At 37.4% G+C, this 22,306-nt stretch overlaps 1 protein-coding gene and 2 non-coding genes across 4 annotated transcripts; all 3 read left to right on the forward strand.

Moving 5' to 3' along the window:
- Positions 1-6,247: 6,247 nt before the first annotated feature.
- On the forward strand, positions 6,248-8,108 carry LOC143618737 (transcription factor DIVARICATA-like). Of its 2 annotated transcripts, none has more exons than XM_077090835.1 (3): positions 6,248-6,406; positions 6,533-7,429; positions 7,517-8,108. In XM_077090835.1, the coding sequence occupies exons 2-3, from the start codon at positions 6,960-6,962 to the stop codon at positions 7,938-7,940; spliced, it is 894 nt and encodes a 297-aa protein (XP_076946950.1). In that variant the 5' UTR covers positions 6,248-6,406; positions 6,533-6,959; the 3' UTR covers positions 7,941-8,108. The 2 variants fall into 2 exon arrangements, with proteins under 2 accessions (XP_076946950.1, XP_076946951.1); XM_077090836.1 differs by lacking the exon at positions 6,248-6,406 and having other exon boundaries at positions 6,524-6,604; positions 6,937-7,429.
- Positions 8,109-19,330: 11,222 nt separating this feature from the next.
- Positions 19,331-19,454, forward strand: LOC143618809 (U6atac minor spliceosomal RNA). Its single transcript, XR_013151076.1, has one exon. It is a non-coding gene; the product is annotated as a U6atac minor spliceosomal RNA (small nuclear RNA).
- A 1,388-nt stretch (positions 19,455-20,842) lies between these two features.
- TRNAV-UAC (transfer RNA valine (anticodon UAC)) lies at positions 20,843-20,915 on the forward strand. The gene has a single exon. It is a non-coding gene; the product is annotated as a tRNA-Val (tRNA).
- The last annotated feature ends 1,391 nt before the right edge of the window (positions 20,916-22,306 follow it).

The raw sequence follows: 22,306 nt of genomic DNA on the forward strand, positions 1-22,306 counted from the left end.
TTGAGTTGCCTTGACGCGTAAGCGATAACCTTGCCTCGTTGCATAAGTACACAACCGAGACCTTGGTTGGAGGCATCACAATAAACGACAAAGTCGTCAGTACCCTCAGGTAACGCTAGAACAGGAGCTTCGCACAACAATTGCTTGAGCGTTTGAAAAGCTTCTTCTTGCTTAGAGCCCCAAACATACGGTTTGCCTTTGTGCGTTAAAGCTGTTAAAGGCAGGGCGATTTTTGAGAAATTCGCAATGAATCGCCGGTAATAACCAGCTAAGCCCAAAAAGGAACGGATTTCGGTAGGAGTAGACGGCGTAATCCAGTTCTTGATTGCTTCAATTTTGGATGGGTCGACATGAATACCCATCTTGTTTACAACATGACCAAGAAACTGTACTTCATCCGACCAAAACTCACACTTGGAGAGTTTGGCATAGAGTTGTTCGGTTCGAAGCTTTTGCAACACCAACCGAAGATGTTGTTCATGCTCGGCCTTGGTCTTGGAATACACCAGAACGTCATCGATAAACACGATCACGAATCGGTCCAAGAAAGATCTACACACCCGGTTCATTAGATCCATGAAAACAGCGGGTGCGTTGGTTAAACCGAAGGGCATGACCAAGAATTCAAAATGACCGTAGCGGGTTCGAAAAGCAGTCTTGGGAATATCTTCATCGCGGATACGCAACTGGTGATAGCCAGAACGGAGATCGATTTTGGAGAAACAAGAGGCACCTTGGAGTTGGTCAAAGAGGTCGTCAATACGCGGTAAGGGATACCGGTTCTTAATGGTGAGCTTGTTCAGCTCGCGGTAATCGATACACATGCGAAACGAACCGTCTTTCTTTTTAACGAACAACACCGGAGCACCCCATGGCGAAGAGCTAGGGCGAATGAATCCTTTATCGGTCAACTCTTGAAGTTGACTTGCTAATTCTTGCATTTCAGCGGGTGCAAGTCGATAAGGAGATTTGGCTACGGGGGATGCACCAGGGACAAGATCAACACGAAACTCGACTTCCCGAGCGGGAGGTAAACCAGAAAGATCATCGGGAAAGACTTCAGGAAAGTCACGCACGACGGGGATTTCAGAAAGTTTCTTCTTTCCTTCATCGGGTTTGACCACATTAGCTAAGAAAGCGACACATTTCTTTCGCAAAAGTCTTCGGGCTTCAGAGCACGACATAAGTTTAAGACCGTTAGATGGTTTCTCGCCGTAGATATGAAGATTTTCACCATTTTCCCGAGGAATGCGAATCAACTTCTTGGCGCAGATTACTTCGGCGCGATTTTGCGAGAGCCAGTCCATTCCAATAATCACATCAAAACTTCCAAGAGGCATGGGAATGAGGTCGATTAGAAAATCGTGTTCATTAAGGTTAAGCGTGCAATCTTTGATCACGGAGTTTATTAAAATAGTTTCACCATTAGCCAATTCAACTGAAAAGTTTTCGTTTAAGTTTACTCGTGGTCGCGCAAGTTTTTGTTCAAATGCGCGAGAAATAAAGCTTCTATCGGCGCCAGTATCAAAAAGTATAGATGCATATTGTCCGTTAAGTAAAAATGTACCATTAACTACGTCATTATTCGCTTGCGCTTGGTGCGCGGTTATATTAAAAGCTCGGCCGCGCGTCACTTGGTTTGAAATTTGGTTAACCGGATTAGCTTGCGTAATTTGTACTTGCAGTCTTGGGCACGCGTTCCGGAAATGACTGGGGTCACCGCAGTTATAGCACGACCTGGGTCGTGGATTAGGGTATGTTGGTTGTGGGTTTAGCGGGTAAGTTGGTGGTGTTTGCGCGATTGGGTTGGCGGGAAGGACTCTACAGTTCTCAGCAGTGTGACCAGTACGGCCACATCGGTTACATTGTCGACACGGGACGTGAGTTGGATGGTGAAGTCTACAGGTTGGGCAAAAGGGTTGGTTTCCTGTGTAAGGTTTCATAGTTGGCGGGGTAGGGAGTGCGGGATTGGTTAAGGCGTAGTTATGGACTACAGGGGGTGTTGGGTAAGTTGACAGTGGGTTAGGAGCGTGTACTAGGGGTTGGTAGGCGGGTTGCCGGACAATGGGCGGGTTGGTAAGCGCATAGGCTTTGCGCCTGCGCTTGAGGTTGTTATGGTTTGAGGGTTCTGGCTTGGTTTCTGTTGGTTCTGGGACAGTCTTGGTGAGTTTGGTCTTCTCGGCTCCTCGCAGGAACAGGGTTCCTGCCCTGACATGGTTGTCGCTGAGCACAGCGGCCAACTCGATGGCGTCAGAGAGGGTTGCTGGGTTCCTGGCCCATACAGAATCTTGAATTTCCATGGGGAGACCCCCAAGAAACTTCTCGATGGCTCGGCGGGAAGGGGTAACTAGGTGCGGGACAAGCAAACTTAGTTCGTGGAAGCACATAGCGTACTCGCGCGCTTCGCCACCGTACTGTTTCAAGTTCCAAAATTCCTCCTCAAGGCGCTTTATTTCGTTGGGAGGGCAGAATTCTCTAGTCAAAAGTTCCTTGAATTCCTCCCAGAGCATGCTAGAAGCAGCCTCTGCGCCACGCGCATGAGCTACTCCGTTCCACCAAGTAAGCGCCCTTGATTCTAGGACACTTGAGGCGTATAAGGTTCGTCGGTCTGGAGGGCATTGGGTATGGAGAAAGGTGTTCTCAATTTTCTCGAGCCATTGGAGCATTACGGTGGCTCCTTCAAGTCCTGTGAATTTCGGAGGGTTACCCGCATTAAAGGATTTAATGTTGTATCCGGAGGGGTTGGGATTATTTTGGTTTAAGGCTTGGGATATCGCGGCGGCCATTTCCTGGGAACGTTGCTGCCTACGTCTGCGCGCTGCTTCTCTCCTCTGATAACGGCGAGATAGCGGAGGCATTCTATAAAAGTTTTAATTTTTGTTAATATCTTGGTATGGGAAATCGTTTTAGCGCAAAGTATATCGTCGTAAAGCTTGTTTCGCGGAGTTAAATGCTATCAAATTTTGAAGTAAAATATGAATTTAAATGCAAACTTAATACAGGTAATGAATTCGAATTGAAAATCGACAATTCATGCATCACCATGACTTTCCGAATTCTCAATTTAAAATATCGAGTAAACGAGCATTGAAGGTTGACAATTCATGTATCACCATGACTTTTCAAATCTTCAATTTAAAATATCGAGTAAATGAATATTGGAGATTGACAATTCATGTATCACCATGACTTTTCAAATCTTCAATTTAAAACATAAAGTTAATGGTAATTGAAAATCAACTATTCATGTACCACCATGACTTTTCGGATTTTCAATCCCCACAACAAACGAATATGTAAGGAAATAAGTTGAAATTTAACAATAAAAATCGAAAGATCGCGAAATAAACATGAAATCATGTGCTGCATATACGCAAGCATATTTTATAAATATCGAGTAATTAACAATTAGCGCGCAAACATGAGATATTTCTCATGCGCGAGAAGGGACTCTTAGGTATTCTAGGTCGTTACGTCTAACCACCTATCCTAAAGTCACGGAGCTCTGATACCAATCTGTAACACCCCGACCGATGGCGGATTATACATCGGGGCGCCACGTATTGTTTCATTACTCGCGACACTATTTGGGTGTCAATATTTAATAAATACATTTCATTGCGCACGCGCAGAACATGACATAAAGTAACATAAATCATATCATAACTTAAAATATTCAAATAACATAATTTGTCTTGTTACATTTTAATCTAGGTCCAAAGAAAAAGAAAACATCCTACGTGTCCTTGAGATTCCCAAAAGCAGCTACAGCAAACCTGAACATGTGTTAAAATAAAACGTCAACACTTGCGTGTCGGTGAGAAATCAAGTTTAATAGATAATAATAGATAATACAAACACTGCGCGCAACATGTGCTTAACTGGGGTTTAACATAGGGTGTAATCAGATTGTGATCAAGCCTTAGATCATAGCTCATAGTTCAATCCGTGCTCCCAATTGAGCACAAAAACGATAAATCATACGTGCATGTGTAATAAAACAAGAAAACCGTAAACGATAGGTCTCCCGTGTTCATCTAATGGATCCATGAAAACTTCGGAATAGGCCGTCAAAGCGGTTAATGAGTCACACATACAAATAAACAGCCAAGTAAACGTCCATAACACATGGGGTTTTGCGCACATAAAGTTCATAAACAAGTTTAAGACTCAAGTTGTACGAACACATGAACATCCCAAAACGTTAAAAATAAAAAGGGGATTAAGTACGAGATTACTCACCTGAAAAAGGTGTGTTGCAAGAATCAACTTTTAAACAAGCACAAGTTAACCTATAAATAAGAGGTTATTGGTTTAACGATTGATTTTATGTCTTGAATATATGCAGTAAGTATCGATTTCTGTTAGTTAAACAAATTAAAATATATATATTTATATTTACCGAGATTCCGGGCAGAACAGAAGAGAAGACGGAGGCAAAGAGAGGCGCTGAGGATCTTCGGCAGAGAGCAAAGGGAGAAAGATTTAGGGAGAGTGTTTAAGTGTAGTGTGTGTAGTGTTAAAAGAAAAATAGTTTTATTTATAGGAAAACCCTAGGGAACACAATCCCTTGAAAAGGGGAAAAGATCTTAATAAATCAAACAAAAGATATTAAAAAGCACAAGAAAACAAAAGCAAAAGATATCACAAGATATGCCGGCAGCTGCAGGGGATGGGGAAAAGCTGACAGATTATAGGTCAAAGCATGGGAGAAGTCAGACAAACACTGTTCAAGGCATGCAAAAGAAGATTTCAAAAGATAATGTCAGTCACTTTTTCTGTCAACCAATAGGATTGGTGCGCATGCTGCGCCGAAAGTGGCTTTTCGGACAAATGTTGGAACTGACCTAAAGAGCTCAAAAGATAAGATATCTCAAAAGAATACAGGCTGACCTAAACTGAAGAAAAGACTTAAGGTTAAGCGTGAGAAGATTCGAGCGCACGCGCGAGGGCGAAGGCAGACAGAACAATTCTTGACGCGCCGCGGGAAGAACTATAATCCTTAGCGCGCCGCGGGAAGAACTATAGTCCTTAGCGCGTCGCGAGAAGAACTACAATCCTTAGCGCGCCGCGGGAGGAACTATAATCCTTAGCGCGCCGCGAGAAGAACTACCATTCTTAGCGCGTCGCGGGAAGAATTACCTTTCTTAGCGCGTCGCGGGAAGAATTACCATTCTTAGCGCGCCGCGAGAAGAACTACAATTCTTAGCGCGCTGCAGGAACAGTTCGCCTCGCGTATCGCAGGAACAACTGGTCTTCACGCAGGCTTCCTTGTAAGGAGTCTGGCGCGTGGAGCTGCGCAGACAACCTTAGGCGGGAAGAACCAAAGGACAAGCAAAGAGGAAGAGGCGGGACGGCGACAAGAGAGAAAAGAGGCGGGACGGCGGAAAAGAAATTATTATTATTAGTAAGTAATAAAAAATATATATATATAATTTATTTAATGTTAAATTTACAAAGATTAACAATCAAATTTTAAAAATCATAAAAAGAATCGGATTCGAAAACGGGTACCTGGGTCGGGTCGGATTGGGCAGTTGTCACAGTTTTCCAGTTTTTTTATGCCGCCGCATGCAATATATTATCCACAACCACTACCCAACACCACTACCATTTAACCGCCACCACCGCAACACCAATCGTCAAGCAACCCGTCTTCTCCTGGACAACATCAACCTACTCCGCCGGCACCACCAACGTCTCTGTTTGCCCTAAAAAGTCACATTTGAAAATCCGGTAGGTGCTTGGACAGAATGGGGTTAATGGTGGTTGAGAACGGAATTGGGAGGTTGTACCAAGTGCATAAGCATTTGTACTTTTGACAAAAGAAAATAAAAGATAGGAAAACAAATTACGAAGTGGACTGATCTGATCTTGATTTAGAAGTATATATACAATTCATTTTGTTAATTTATATAATTGTTTCGTATTTTATTTTTTATTTATTTTAATTAATGGGTAAATTAGTTAATTAATAAGTTTTTATAATGAAATGCACATATATATAATATATAAATGTTAAAGAGGGAAAATATGTAATTAAATTTTTCGGTAAGGAAAAATATGTAATTAAGGATGTTAGGACAGGGAAAGGAAATATGTAAATACCCGAATTAATAAACATGTTTATAAAATAATGTATGACCTTTTGACACATAACAACAAAAACATCATAGATGCAAGAAACAATATACAATTGTAAATTAAGAAAATATAGTTTGTTTTAAGACCAAACAATATTAAATTGAAATCACCAACACTAATATAACATGAAAGAAGAAGTGCCTATTAAGTACTTAGTTGGCATGTCGACAAAACACCATCTCCTACCCTCTAATCCAATCAAATTCCAGCACCTATCCACTTGTTTCTCAAAACAAACTTTTAGATTCGTTTCTTGAAGCAGGTATGTTTGCTTCTCTTTTCCCCTTTTGTGCACCAATCTTTGCTCACTTCACACATCTCATACTCCCTTAATCATTCAACCAAAGATTCTTACTACATATATCTTTTTCCATTTCCATCTTTTCAGGAACTCAAATCCCTTAACTTCATCAACTGCCAAATGGGATTTTCAAGATTTCCAATCTTGAAGCCATAACAAGTTAAGATCTTGCTGACCCATTTCTAGTATATTGTATTAATATCATCTTCTCTCTCTCTCTAGAGTCTAGAGAGAGAGAAAGAGTGGATTTGCTTTTCTTGATACCTTCATACCCCTCCATCTTTGGGGAAGTATTTTCTTTAATTTTGAAAAAGGTGGGTCTTTTAAAGATTCCTCAGGGTGGTTGGGTGGTTGGTTGTGGAGGCAAACAAAAGAGAAAAAAGCTATTCTGATTCCATTCACAAAAAAAAAAAAATGCCTCTTGATTTAACTTTCTTGAATCCATTGTAAAACCCTCATCACTACTTCAACTTTGATCAATCTTGAACAAGAAACCTTAAAGATTTGGGATTCAATGAAGTGGGAAACTTTGGTTATCCCACCTTCTTCATCAATATGGATGATGGAAGATAGCTTAAAGAGCACAATCTGGACACCTCTTGAAAACAAGTTGTTTGAAAACGCTCTTGCTAAGTTTGATAAAGATACACCCGACCGGTGGCAGCGAGTGGCGGAGATGGTTCCAGGGAAGACGGTGGCAGATGTGATGAAACAGTATAAAGAACTAGAAGATGATGTTACTAGTATTGAAGCAGGCTTGTATCCTAAATATGGATATAATTGCACCACTTCTAGTTTCACTTTAGAATGGGGAAACAATAACGAGTTTGACGGGTTCAGCACACCGCAGTATGGTGTTGGAGGGAAAAGATCCTTGGCGGCTGCTGCTGGCGCAGTCCCTGTCCCTCTGGCTCTAGTGGGCGCAGCACGGCCACTAGAGCCAGAAAGGAAAAAAGGTGTTCCATGGACCGAAGAAGAACACAAGTAAGCTTCTTTTGTTGTTTTTTTTTATTTGGATGTACTCAATAAATAATGATCAACTTGATATTGGTTTTCGGGAATTTGTAACAGGTTGTTTCTTTTGGGGTTAAAAAAGTATGGAAAAGGGGATTGGAGAAACATTTCAAGAAACTTTGTTGTGACAAGAACGCCAACTCAGGTGGCAAGTCATGCTCAGAAATATTTCATCCGGCAGCTTTCTGGTGGTAAAGATAAAAGAAGAGCCAGTATTCATGATATAACAACAGTTAATATTAACGAAAAGTCCGCCTCTTCAGTGGAGTATAATACTACCACTTCGCCGGAGCAATGTAAATTCCAGTGGAATCAAACAAACAATGAAAGCGCCAGCATGGATTTCAACCAAGCATATGGGAATTTGTTCATGTCTCCTACATATGGAGGGACCACCTATGGTGGTGGCGGCGGCGGTTTACATAGTTTTGATGCACCCAATAATATGGGTTTTCAGATGCAAACCACCTATCCTATTTGAAAACTTTTTGTGTCATTGGGTTTTGATTTGGGTTTGATATGGTTAGTTTTTCTTGGTCTTGTTCATGGTTTTTTTGGTTTTCTTTTTTGTGGTATTATCATAGGTGTGAATATTTTAGCCGTTTAGCGTGTTTTAGCTTTTCCGGAAATAGTTAGAGTTTGGATTATATATATGTTACGTTTACGTTTTTGTAAAAGTGGCACACGTATTCTAGTAGGGTTGTGATGCAGAACCTGATATAGCATCCGTGTGTTGCTTTTGGTTAGAGCTTTTTGAGCAAACATGATCTATCTTATAAGCATATAATCCAAGAATTTATTTGTGGACAGTTGACTTTCATTGACTCGCTCTCTTTGGGCAAATCGATATTCCGCTGACATGAAGCATCTTATGATCCTAGTTATTCTTGATCAATGATCAGGCTAAAAAGCTTGATTTACCTTGTACAAATCTAGATTCTTGCTTAACACTTGTCTCTATATTAATCTTTGTTATAAACCCCTCTTTTTGGTCAAAAGTGGATGTTCTTTCTCTGAGTGAGAATCTACCGGAAGATTGTAATGATAGTAGTGCCTTGGATCATGAGAGTTTGACTTTCTAATCCCACTCTTCTTCAAATGATTAAAACTTGTAAAGGTAACTTTTTGATTTTACTTTTAGGTTTTTTTTTTACTAGAAAAGCATCAACTGAAAGATGGTAAAAAATTAAATTTACTTTGGTAAGATATATATAAAAGTCAAAATAGTGTAAAAGTCAACACTAGTTTTACGTGTGAACAGATTATGCACCGTCTTGATTAAGAAAAAGAATCCAAGACAACTTTTTTCCATCGCATTTCAAGAATCTCCAAACAATTTATTATTGAAAAGAACAGTTGGATTTAAATATTTTAAAATGATTTTGTGTTGTTGGCTTGTTGCATTAAAGCTTTCTTTGACTTTTCAAAACTGGTTTTTGTTGAAACTTGTTAAAAATAAGATTTGACTAGACATAATTTAAATAGAGTTAAAATTTTAAGAATGAGAAGGCCATCTCTAATACGGATACGCGTAAATTTGTATTTTATTTGAATCGAACTTGAATAACTCGAAATTCTAATCAAAATAAATTTGATTCGTACCAAATGCGAATAAAAATTTCCAATTTTTGATAATTCAAGTCGAATTCTCATTCGATTTTAATTTCTAATTTGAATGAGAATCGAATTCGAATCTAGGTATCCCAAATCTAGCGTTATGGCGACGAGTTGACATGAATTTAGTCATTATCAGTTACATTCATTACGGTATAAATAAACTTAAGCAAACAAAACAAATAATACACACATCTATAAAAACAAAATGAAAATGAAAAATACACAGATATAAAAAAACAAAATGAAAAATACGCATATCCGAAATAAAATTAAACAAATACTAAATAATTAAAAAATTAAAATGCATCCATTATTTACGGTTCGGTTCAGTTTCATATGGTAGATATCTGTATGAACCGTAAACAAAACCATTCGCTACGTTTGAAATTTTGAAACTGAACGAAAGTTAAAGAAAAAACAATAGTGGAACCAAACAAATGTCCGGTTAGAACGGTTCATAGTTTCAAACCGAATCATGAACACCCAAAATTATTACATCGTCATTTGTCACCTAGGTATTAGGTATGTGTTCTGCGTTGCATAGCACGGGCACCCCTCTACCCATCTAGTGTGAATAAAGACTTCAATGGATCTCCTGCAAAAATTTAGACCTAAATGCCGTTAGCAAGTATGAAATGTGAATGTCACTTGATGAAATGTGTGATTTGATTGCAAGTTGCAACCCAAATGTAAGTGAATTTGTCTCCAAAGGCCCAAAAGTCAATTTGCACGTTGCAGCCCAAACATGTTTAGAGTGCCATGACTTGCCGCCCAAACATTTCTGGTCTTGGTCCAACAAGGAAATCTGACACATCAAAATAAAGAGACTAAAATAACCAGATTTTCGTTAGCTAATATAGCTTGTTTGATAAACAGATTGACATGAATACAACTCTAATACCACTTGTTAGATGTTAATTACACAATTACAATTCTGTTGTTTAAATCTTGCAAGCGGAAATAACTAGATCTAGGTGTAATGTTCATCAAGAACAAAGATGCGAATACAAACTTTCAAGTTGTAATAATCAAATTAATTTTACACTATGAATTCAATGTCACAATGCCTTGTACAGTCTATTTATTTATCTATGCATAGTACTGGATGTCTGGATCAACACAACATGATAAACTAAATAAGCACCAACTTGATCCGTTTCATTAACGTAATTCATCCGTGTGAAATGGTTTCATCCATGAGAACAACTACATATGTGTAAAGCGTTGTTCTGGGTTAACAAAATATGATTAAACTGTTTGAATGAGCATCAACTCAATTTTATAGCCCAACAATGAACATTTTCATTTTTATATGATTATAAACCGTCACATATATGCAAATATTGTTGTAAATTTGTGTATCCGGATGATGAATTTGATCAATGATGCAAACTTGTAATCTTGGTTTCTTGAACAATTGCATGGATTCATCTCTCAAATCATAAATTACTTTCAAATAAACCTATTTGTGGGTTACACGCAATGATTTATCGGATAAGACAAAGGTTTTTTTTAGATGGATTTAGATTTTGATGATTCTATATATGCAATGAAGAAACGGAGAAGAAGTAACCGTTCTTTTGTGTTATGTTTTATTCAATCGAGTCAGAATATCCAGGGAATGAAAAATATCAATTAATATATAATCCAATTCCAATTGCCTTATGAGCCCAAATAAATCAATAAAAAGTCTATTTATCATTACACTTAAGCCCAAATAGATAATTACTTAAATCCAAGTATAAAACTGAATAACAAAGCCCAAATAGCATACACACATGTCAGAATTTGAATTTGTTCTTTTTCTTAAAAGAGAACTTTATCCACACAACCAACCAAAACTGTAATAACTATTTACGAAAGGAATTGCTACAACTACATATAGATGGACCAAGATGAGCTACTTTTGATTGGTTTTCTTACCAACTTATATAAATAAAATATAAAAAGTTTTATGATAAAGGTAGGTGGAGAGAAGCACACATGTTTACATGTATGGGTGAGACGAAATTTCCACGTCAATACCAAATTCATAAGCTACAAACAAAACATATATTATATATAGTCCACCAAGCTTTAAAGTGCTGTCGGATCACGCGCACTAATAATTAAGGTTTATTAATTTATATACTGTTTCATCTTAATCAATCATCAAATATGCCAAAACTTTTTCATAATTTATCATTGCCGATTCCTTCACGTTTTCCTCGTGATTTCACAATCCATTAATGCTCATAAATCCATCCCACAAGTTTCATAATTTGTGCTGTAGTAATTAGCTTAAAAACCCACCAATCAATCAATAACCAACCATGCCATTTAGCTGGAACAACAACAACAAGACTAGACGCAACCCATTCTCGCAACTGGTTTTTGATCATCTTCGGTCACCCAAAACCTCTCCTTCTCTGCTCCTGGAAACCGGTTTCCCGAGGTCAGTTATCGATCTCTATGTTCGTGATAAGCAAAAAGATAGAATAGAGAAACAGAGAAGAAGTATCCCAACTAATTGCTGCGTTTATTATTGTTACTCACAGTTAAGTACAACTAACTCTCAACTAACAGTTCGTTAGCTAGATTACAAGCACATCCCTAACAATTACAAGTATTACAAACTAGTCCCTATAGTACTATTGTTTACACTTAGACCCCTATACTTTCCTATACGTAACAATACCTTCTCCTTATTCAGAATCCTTGACCCAAGGATTCTACAACTGAAAATCAGGAAATCGATACTGGAACTCATCTCTAAAGTCCCACGTAGCATCACAAGTAGGTAAATCTTTCCATTGTACTAAGACTTGACCTGCAACTCTATTCCTTCTCCTAGTAACTCTGCTGTCTAAGATCTTTAGGGGCTGCAAGGAGAACCTTGGAGCAACAGTAGGTATAGCTGAAACTTGTGTTGGAGGCCCGTTTGCTTTCTTCAATAATGACACGTGGAAAACGGGATGGATTTGAGCTTCCTTTGGAAGATCCAATCTATATGCCACAACTCCTATTTTATCAAAGATCAGATAAGGCCCAAAAAACTTAGGAGATAGTTTATTATAGCCACCAAGTCTCACAGGCGTCTGCACATATGGTTGCAGCTTAACATACACCCAAGTTCCTGTATCAAAGCTTCTTTCACTTCTTTTCTTGTTAGCGTATTGTCTCATTCGATTTTGAGCCTTATGTAAAGCTTCTTTGAGCAATCTTACAGTCCTTTCTCTATCACACATCATATCATCCACTTCAGCTACATTCGAGTCTCTATGGATGTAAGGAACATGCAGAGGTGGAGCATATCCATATAAAGCCTGAAAGGGTGTTGTCTGAATAGAAGTATGGAAGTTTGTGTTGTACCAATACTCGGCTAATGATAACCACCTATCTCAAGATGTAGGCTTTTGAAATACCATACATCTTAGATAAGACTCCACACATCTCTTTACCACTTCTGTTTGACCGTCGGTTTGTGGATGGTAAGCAGTTGACATATTGACCGAAATGCCTTGAATTCTAGTGAATTCTTTCCAAAAAACGCTCAGAAAAATGGTATCCCTGCCTGATACAATTGTGGATGGCCATCCGTGTAGCTTGTAGACATTATCCACAAATGCTTGAGCTACAGTGCTTGAAGTATATGGATGAGCCAAGGCTATGAAATGAGAATATTTGGTAAGTCTGTTGACAACCACAAAAATTACTTCTTTACCCCTGGATCTAGGTAATCATGTAATGAAATCCATACTAATGTCGGAGAAAACAAAAACTGGTACAGGTAATGGCTGCAATAGACCAGGGCCGTTTCAGACTTTACTTGTTGGCAAACAGTGCAGTTTCTAACAAATTCTCTAACTTCTTTCAGCTGCCCCTTCCAATAAAACAGACTTTTTAACCTCTGATGGGTAGCATGAACACCCTAGTGACCATCATAGCAGTAGAATGACATTCTTTAAGTATATCTTGTCTCAAAGTTGAATCTTAACCCACCACCAATTTATTCTTTCTCCGAAAAATCTCATCTTGCCATGTAAAATGGTTTGATGATTGACCTTGCTGAAGATCTGAGATCTGTTTTTGAACTTCAAGGTCAGTTGTCCAAGAGTTCTTAATTCTTTCCAAAAACAGTGGTGGGAAAGAAAGGAGTGTTAATTGGAACAAGGACACTCTTTGTACTCTAGAAAGAGCATCAACAGCCACATTTTCACTACCCTTTTTATATTGTATCTCAAAGTCATAGCCCATAAGTTTCACTAACCAAGAATGTTGTAAAGGAGTGGTGATCTTTTGGTCAATCAAGTATTTCAAGCTTTTTTGATCAGTTTTAATAATGAAATGACCACTTATGAGATAATAATGCCATTGCTTAGTTGCTAAAATAATAGCCAAAAGTTCTTTCTCATAAACAGACAAGGTCTGCTGTTTAGGAGATAGAGCTCTACTAATGAAAGCCAATGGGTGCTTTCCTTGCATCAAAACAGCACCAATACCTTTGTTGGACGCATCAGTCTCTACTACAAAAGGTTGATCAAGGTCAGGAAGTGCTAATACTGGTGCAGAACTTAGTGCAACTTTGAGTTGTTCAAATGAATCTTGTGCATCCTTAGACCATATGAATCCATCCCTCTTTAATAACTCATTCAGTGGTTTAGCAATTACCCCAAAATTCCTGATGAATCTCCTGTAGTACCCTGCTAAACCTAAGAATCCCCTTAACTTTTTAACAGAGACTGGTGTTGACCATTGTACCACAGTATCTATTTTTGATGGATCAGTGGAAACTCCTTCTTTAGTGATTATATGACCTAAATACTCTACTGATTGACCACCAAAAGTGCATTTAGATTGCTTAGCATATAATTGATTATTCTTCAAAGTCTCCAATACAGTCTACAAATGAATCAAATGTTGTTGTATATCCTTGCTATAAACAAGGATATCACCAAAGAACACTAACACACATTTCCTTAATAAATCTTTAAAGGTTTGATTCATTAAAGACTGAAAGGTAGCTGGAGCATTTGTTAGCCCAAATGGCATCACAAGGAACTCAAATAATCCTTGATATGTTCTAAAAGCTGTCTTTGAGATGTCAGATTCAAACATCCGAATCTGATGATAACCCGACCTAAGATCTAACTTAGAAAATATAGTGGCCCCTCCCAATTCTTCTAGCAATTCATCAATTAAAGGTATTGGAAACCTGTTTTTGATTGTTGCATCATTTAGTTGCCTATAATCCACACACATTCGCCATGTAGCATCTTTTTTCTTGACAAGTACAACATGTGAGGCAAAGGAACTGTTACTATTCCTGACAACCCTAGAATCCAATAACTCCTGAGTCATTCTTTCAATTACATCTTTTTGTATAGATTGGTATCTATAAGGTTTCAGATTAACGGGTTTAATTTCATCCTTCAAGACAATTTTGTGGTCACATTGTCTATTAGGTGGTAAGCCTTTAGGAATAGTAAAAACATCTGCATATAGTACCAACAGATCTTGTAAAGCTTTATCTTCAATGGTATTGCCAACCTTGGATCCAGACCCATCTGTGTAGGCTGGAGGAATTAACTGCAGACCATACAGCTGAGACTGAATAATTTTTGTAGGAGACCGTAGCATGTTGGACATCTTCTCAACAGAACACAAACTAATCTTGTTAGTTTCAATTCCTTTCAATTTGTAAGGAACACCCTCCACTTGAAACTCCATAGTCATTTTACCAAAATTCCATGTAATATCCCCCAAAGGTGTTAACCACTGGATTCCTAATACCATATCATAACTTTCTAAAGGAATCACTAAAACATCTGCACTAAACCATGTACCCTGCATCATCCATTTAAAATCCTTACACATATTATAACAAGTTAACTGGTTGCCATTAGCTACAGTTACTTTCATGGACTTAACTTCTTGAGTAGTAATTTTGAGTTTAGTAGCTAAGTTTTGATCAATGAAGTTGTGAGTTGATCCTGAATCAACCAAGATGTGTAAAGTTCTTGTTCCCATAGAGCCAATGATTTTCATAGTAGAATAAGAGGGGATCCCAGTCAATGCATAAAAAAAATCCTAGGTTCTTCTACTTCTTGCACCTCTTCTTGGATAAAAGTTTCATCTGAATCATCATCAGCTAACTCTATGACAAACAGTTGTCTGTTTGGACATTTATGATCAGGAGAAAACTTCCCAAAACACCAGATGCATTCTCCTTTAGCTCTCTTATCTTCTAACTCTTTGGTGGTTAATCTTTTAGAAGTTAAAGGTTTTTGGGTAGGGGTGGGTAACAAAGGAAGTTTAGTTGCATTAGTGGGGCCTGCAATCTTGGGGTTACAGGTATTGATGGGAGTAGGATTGAAATAGTTGGAAGTAGTTTTCTTTGTAGTGAACAGGGTATGGTGAGCAATATCTTGCTGTTTAGCAATTGCATATGCTTCTCTTAAAGTCCTAGGCCTAAACATCTTAACCATACATTTTAACTCTGGTTTCAAACCTCCCACAAATAAGCTCACAACATATTCTTCACATATTACAACTTTATTCAATAAAGCATCAAAAGCTAAACAATATTCCTTGAGGGATCCAGTCTGATACAATACCTTAAGTTCTTCCATGGCATCCTCAAGAAGAGAATCAGAAAACCTTGTAGTTATTGCACCCACATATGATTCCCAAGGTAGGGTATCAACTGTCCTACCACAAGATCTCATATATGCGCTTGGTGCCATTGAAGAGCAGGACCTTCAAAATTAACTACTGCAATCCTTAGCTTCGACGGATCAGGCGTGCGATCCATTTCAAAGAAATGATCACATTTGTATAACCAGCCCTCAACATCTTCACCATCAAATTTAAGGAAATCAATACGACCATAACGGCTTAATCTTTGATCACCCCCAAATTGAGATCCCGATGATGATGATGCAGCACCACCAGTAGGATGTTGATTACGGAGCTGTTCTTGAATTGGGGCAAGCATACGCTCCATCATCTTCTCCATATTCGACTGTAAATCAGCCATTGCTGCTTGTGAATTTGTCTCCATACGCAAGATCATGCGTTCATGTTCTTTCAGAGTCTTATCGACCTCTTGTTGATGAGTGTTAATGTTGGCAGCCATTTCTCGCACGAATTAGGTCTGAACGAAATTAGGGTTTAAAATTGATGAATTTGGGGAACAAAATTGATCGAACTAACAATCAATTAGGACTAAACGAACTGAAATTGTTGAATGAATTGAAGGAAATTGATCGAATCAAAGATCAATTTCAAGAAATGGAAATGAACTGGAAAGTAATCAGCAATGAGTAGCGATGAAGGAAGAATTAGGTCACCGAATTAGGTAACGGAATTAGGTCACCAGAGCTCCGACGGATCGGTGCTCTGATACCACTTGATAAGCAAAAAGATAGAATAGAGAAACAGAGAAGAAGTATTCCAACTAATTGCTGTGTTTATTATTGTTACTCACAGTTAAGTACAACTAACTCTCAACTAACAGTTCGTTAGCTAGATTACAAGCACATCCCTAACAATTACAAGTATTACAAACTAGTCCCTCTAGTACTATTGTTTACACTTAGACCCCTATACTTTCCTATACGTAACAGTTCGCAATCGCGCTAGGTTCCGTAAAGTATCACCCAAGAAACCGAATAAATCTTCGTCTGGTTCGGTTGTAGAGCTAAGCAATTCGTCGTCTGGTGGTTCGGATATTAGGGAATATTATGAAGAATTTGTTGGAGAGGATGATGAAATTAAAATTGTGAATTATGTAATGGTGGTTATGTTGAATATTATGTTGGTGGCGGTTTTGATATTCGATTCGAAGAGGTTTAATATTGGGATTACAGTGTCGGCTTTCGTCTTGTTGTTGTTGGAATCCGTCGGGAACCGGTTGAAATCTGTGAATTTGGATTCGGTTGTTGTTTGTAGCGAAGTGTTTGAAATTGAAGAACAAGTAGAATTAAAGAAGGAAGAATCGGATGAAGTTTTGATTGAAATCAGTCACAAGTGTTCGAGAAAAGCTATGATGAAATCGAGGATCAAGAAACTTGTACCCAAGAAGCTTCGCAGGTCTTCGATGGATTCAAAACATGAAATATGTTACGGGTTGAAACAAGAAGAAGCGGCAGTGAAGCCCGTAGTTAGTTTGAATGAATGCTTGGATTCAAAAGGCAAAACCTTTTGCATCTTGAAGCAAGATCATGATAACGTTGAGTGCGATGACGATGAATTAGGAACTGATTTACGACGGAATTATGGGTGTTTGGTTCTGTTTTTAATTGTTTTGGTTGGACTGATCGGAGGGCGGTTTTTGGCACTTGGGATGGCGTTATCTTGGTGCTTGATGTTGAAGTTGCAATCAAGAAATGTGAAGTTTTGCATCTCCTGATGTTAGATTTGTTGTTTTTGGGGTCAAAATGTTGTTAGTTCTTGACTTGTGCACAACTTAATTTTTAAGGAATATAGATAGATATATATATATACATGGTTCTTGATTGAATCTTGATTAATAATTGGTGATTAACCTTCTAGTCATGTTGCAATATCTAAATTGGTTGAGGAAGATGATGCATGTCCATTACTTTTATGTTAATATGGAGTGTAGAATTGTAGTATTGGGAACAATAAAGTCTTTGGCATGTAAATGTGTAATCATGATTGGTTCGAACTTGGAAGGTTCATTGTGTATTGCTATTTACTAACCTATTGAATTAAATGGGACCGGTGAGAAGACTTTTCTTCGATTGTGATGTATTTTTGACTAGAGATTTAGATAACCTGTCGAACGTGTTGAGTAGTTGACAAAATAGGTGATAATATGTCAGGGAGTGACATTGTATCATTTTGATTCAGGTTAAGATGGTGTCGACCTAAAATTAACATCGGTTAAAGTGAGTTATTTTAAAAAAAAAATCTAGTATGAAAATGGGTAAACATGTTATATCTTTTTCTATAGCAGGCAATGGTGACAGAGGTGGAGACCCTAGCGGGGAGGTATCAAAGATAGCAGTGGCGAAGCTTGGACTCGAGCGTCGGGGGGGGGGAGGGGACTCAAAATGTATTTAAAAAAATCATAAACGAGGGGGGCGGCTCAAATTTTTGGCCGAAAACGAGTAAATTTAAACTACGTATAAAACTTCCGGGCGAAAAAACAGATACATTTACACTACTGTGAAAGAAAATAGGGAGTTTTCGGGCGAAAATGAGTAAGTTTACACTACATATTAAATTTTCGGGCGAAAAACGGATACATTTACACTACCGTGAAAAAAAATATGGAGGTCGGGCTCAAATTTTCGGGCGAAAACGAGTAAGTTTACACTACGTATTAATATTCGGGCGAAAAACGGATACATTTACACTGACGCGAAAAAAATACGGAGGTCGGGCTCAAATTTTCGGGCGAAAACGAGTAAGTTTACGCTACATATTAAATTTTCGGGCGAAAAACGGAAAAAATTACACAACTGCGAAAAAAACAGGGGGGGCCCGGGGCCACCCCTAATGAATCTTCGCCATTGAAAGATAGGTGGTGATCGTGACGGTGAGCAAAAAGATGGCGGTTGTGTCGGTATCAGTGCGGGTCACGTTGCTAATGTTGTCACCCGTGCATGTGTAAGCGGTGGTGGTGGTTGTCGTGGTTGCATCGGCAGCAACAGCGTGTTCGTTGCATCGGTGTAAGAGAAGACCATTAGGTTGTGGAGGAGACAGTGCGGAAACAATAATAATTAGCATAGAAAGTAATTTTCAAGAAGCAACGTTTTGTATTCAATTTCTGAATGAATAATCATTACAAAAGACTCCTTTATACAAGGATTTCTAATATTGGCATGTATGAAAAGTTCTGAATGTTACGAGATTGAAAAGTCTTGTTGAATTAAATCAGAGGCTTAAATGGTGAATTTTAAGCCTAACAGTTGGACCAAACCGTAGAGATAATAAGCCATGTAATTTCGCAAGATCTGACTCATCAAGATTTTTAACTGTTTTATACATGTATTTATATAATAAAAGTTATATAAATATTTAGAGATTTAATATTAACTGTATTTTATTTTAAAAAATTAAGATAAATCATGTCAATCTAAACAGAAAAACCATTAATTATTTAATTGTTTTCATGATAAAGTTTCAATTTTGCTTCTTAAAATTCAACCCTTTGAAAGTTAACAACTAACTAAAAGCACCTCCCACATCGGAACTGGGAAATAAAAAGAAATGGTTTATTAACTGTTCAAAGGTATTTTTGTTGTGTTCGTAATAAGGAGAGATGGTTGGCATCTCCCCTGACAGGGACGGGAATAGCTTTCGAGCTTACCTGTTACACATCCGGTTAAGGCTACCCACTTCGGTGGATCTATAACCAAATTTTTTTACCAATACTTCAGGACCTATAAGATTCGGTTCACCATTTACGATTTGAAAACATAATCACTCATGTATGACTCTTGGTGCCTTTGTTTAAATTGTGCGTATCAAGAAGAAAACAAGTTGATGCCATGCGATTCCATGCTGCATATGTGATGATGCGTTATATAGTTATATGATCTAACGTGGCGCCTTATGCAATTGAACAAATCTGAACAAACATGAAATATCTTATGTATTATTGTTCAAACCTTCAAAACATAATCACTCATGTATGACTCTTGGTGCCTTTGTTTAAATTGTGCGTATCAAGAAGAAAACAAGTTGATGCCATGCGATTCCATGCTGCATATGTGATGATGCGTTATATAGTTATATGATCTAACGTGGCGCCTTATGCAATTGAACAAATCTGAACAAACATGAAATATCTTATGTATTATTGTTCAAACCTTCAAAACATAATCACTCATGTATGACTCTTGGTGCCTTTGTTTAAATTGTGCGTATCAAGAAGAAAACAAGTTGATGCCATGCGATTCCATGCTGCATATGTGATGATGCGTTATATAGTTATATGATCTAACGTGGCGCCTTATGCAATTGAACAAATCTGAACAAACATGAAATATCTTATGTATTATTGTTCAAACCTTCAAAACATAATCACTCATGTATGACTCTTGGTGCCTTTGTTTAAATTGTGCGTATCAAGAAGAAAACAAGTTGATGCCATGCGATTCCATGCTGCATATGTGATGATGCGTTATATAGTTATATGATCTAACGTGGCGCCTTATGCAATTGAACAAATCTGAACAAACATGAAATATCTTATGTATTATTGTTCAAACCTTCAAAACATAATCACTCATGTATGACTCTTGGTGCCTTTGTTTAAATTGTGCGTATCAAGAAGAAAACAAGTTGATGCCATGCGATTCCATGCTGCATATGTGATGATGCGTTATATAGTTATATGATCTAACGTGGCGCCTTATGCAATTGAACAAATCTGAACAAACATGAAATATCTTATGTATTATTGTTCAAACCTTCAAAATATAATATACAAATACTTTATATTTGTTTTGTTATTAACGAATGTGAAGCATAGTTTATACGCCTTCGGTTGAACTCATCATCGTCCCCTAATAATCCAAAGTTTACCTTGTAAACTCTAAATAGCTTTCTATAATTTCGAGTTAGGCGATTTCGCAACGTTGGCTTTTAGTTTATATAGTTCAAATTTTCTTGTTTGTTTTTCAAATTGTCAATACTATTGGCTTATTGGCATAGAAAAAAACTAATTTATTCCTTCAAAAAGTAATAATATAATTCGTTTTTTCACAACGTATAGGGTATAAGAAATGAAGCACCTATAACTGTAAAATTGTTAATGTGGTGTAGTGGTTATCACGTTTGCTTTACACGCAAAAGGTCTCCGGTTCGATCCCGGGCAGGAACATTTAGTTTTAGCTACTATTGTTAATTTTTCTCCTTCACTGAGTTATTTAAACAAACTATAATTAAATCAAGTGTGGTGCATGATGGAATTCTACTTTAAAGTGATTAAATAGTATCAGAGGTATAATAAGTTAGTCCATTTATATTGTCTTTTTAAACTTCAAGGTGTTCATATTAACTTGTTTAAAATGCAATTTCTATTTAACATGTTAATTACAGTAAAACTTGAAATCTAATTGAACGAATCCGACCAGAGATGTTGAAAATATCTTAAGTTTCTATACATCAACAATATTTTAGTTTTAACTTGATATCGAAAGCCTCGGGCATGTGATGTGTGATTGGAGCGCCATGCCTTTTAAAGTGACTAAATCAAATCAAGAGTAATAAGAAGTTATGCCCTATACTTTTTTGTCATTTAAAGTTAAAAAGGTTTGCATATAGAATTGTTTAAAACGCAAATTTCTATTTAACATCTTAATTGCAGTTAATATACATCGTATATACCGTATGTTCTTTCGGCTCTACAGCTAACTACCATAACTGTATACAGAGTTTTACACACAATGCTTGTATGCCACAGCTTCCGGCCGACTCTAGCATCCACCGACATCCAAAACTGTCAAAAACAAAAACCAATTTTTGGACTAATAAAAAACCAAGATGTATGAATAGGTAACATGGCAAACCAGGTCATTTTTATAAACGGGTCGTTTAAAAATTATTATTATTAATGTAAACACAACTTTATTTCGAAAGTAACCTAAACAGTTAAATAAAACAACTACCTGAATCAAATCATTCATAAGTAGGGTTCTGAATGTGTCGGTTTCAGTCAGTTTTGAGCTCAAAGCGAACCAAAAGCCGAGTTGGCTTTTGAAAATCATCAATTTTGGTTTTTTCGGTTTTTCAAAATGGTTTCGATTCGATTTTTTTGTTTCACCATTTGGGCTTCAAAATTTGGGGTCGTTTTGGACTCAAGTGGCAACAAAAACCAAAAATCTGGTTTTTAGGTTTTTAAAACCCCTTTGTTTTCAGGTTCCGGTTTTCACAATGGTTTCGGTTCGATTTCCGTTTTCTCGGTTTTACCATTAGGGCTTAAACAATTTTGTTGGAAAGAAAATGGCCCAAAATAATGAATTCGGGCTTGACACTTTGAGCCAAAAAAAATTTTTTTGTTAATTATTGAGCAATTAATTATTACACATTTGGATATAAATTTTTAGAGTTACATCATTTAAAAATTTCTAGTAAATTACTTAAAATCAATTTTGTTTGTTTGGTTCAAATTTTTTCTGTTTTTGATTGATGCAAAACTGAAACCGTACCAAAATATCGTTTTCTAATAAACATAAAAACCGAACCATCAATTTAAGTTTGATTTATAATTGA

This window comes from Bidens hawaiensis, unplaced genomic scaffold, assembly GCF_021521415.1.
Source record: "Bidens hawaiensis isolate Kalapana, Puna unplaced genomic scaffold, B.hawaiensis_p1.1 tig00002338_1, whole genome shotgun sequence".
Classification (NCBI taxonomy): domain Eukaryota; kingdom Viridiplantae; phylum Streptophyta; class Magnoliopsida; order Asterales; family Asteraceae; genus Bidens; species Bidens hawaiensis.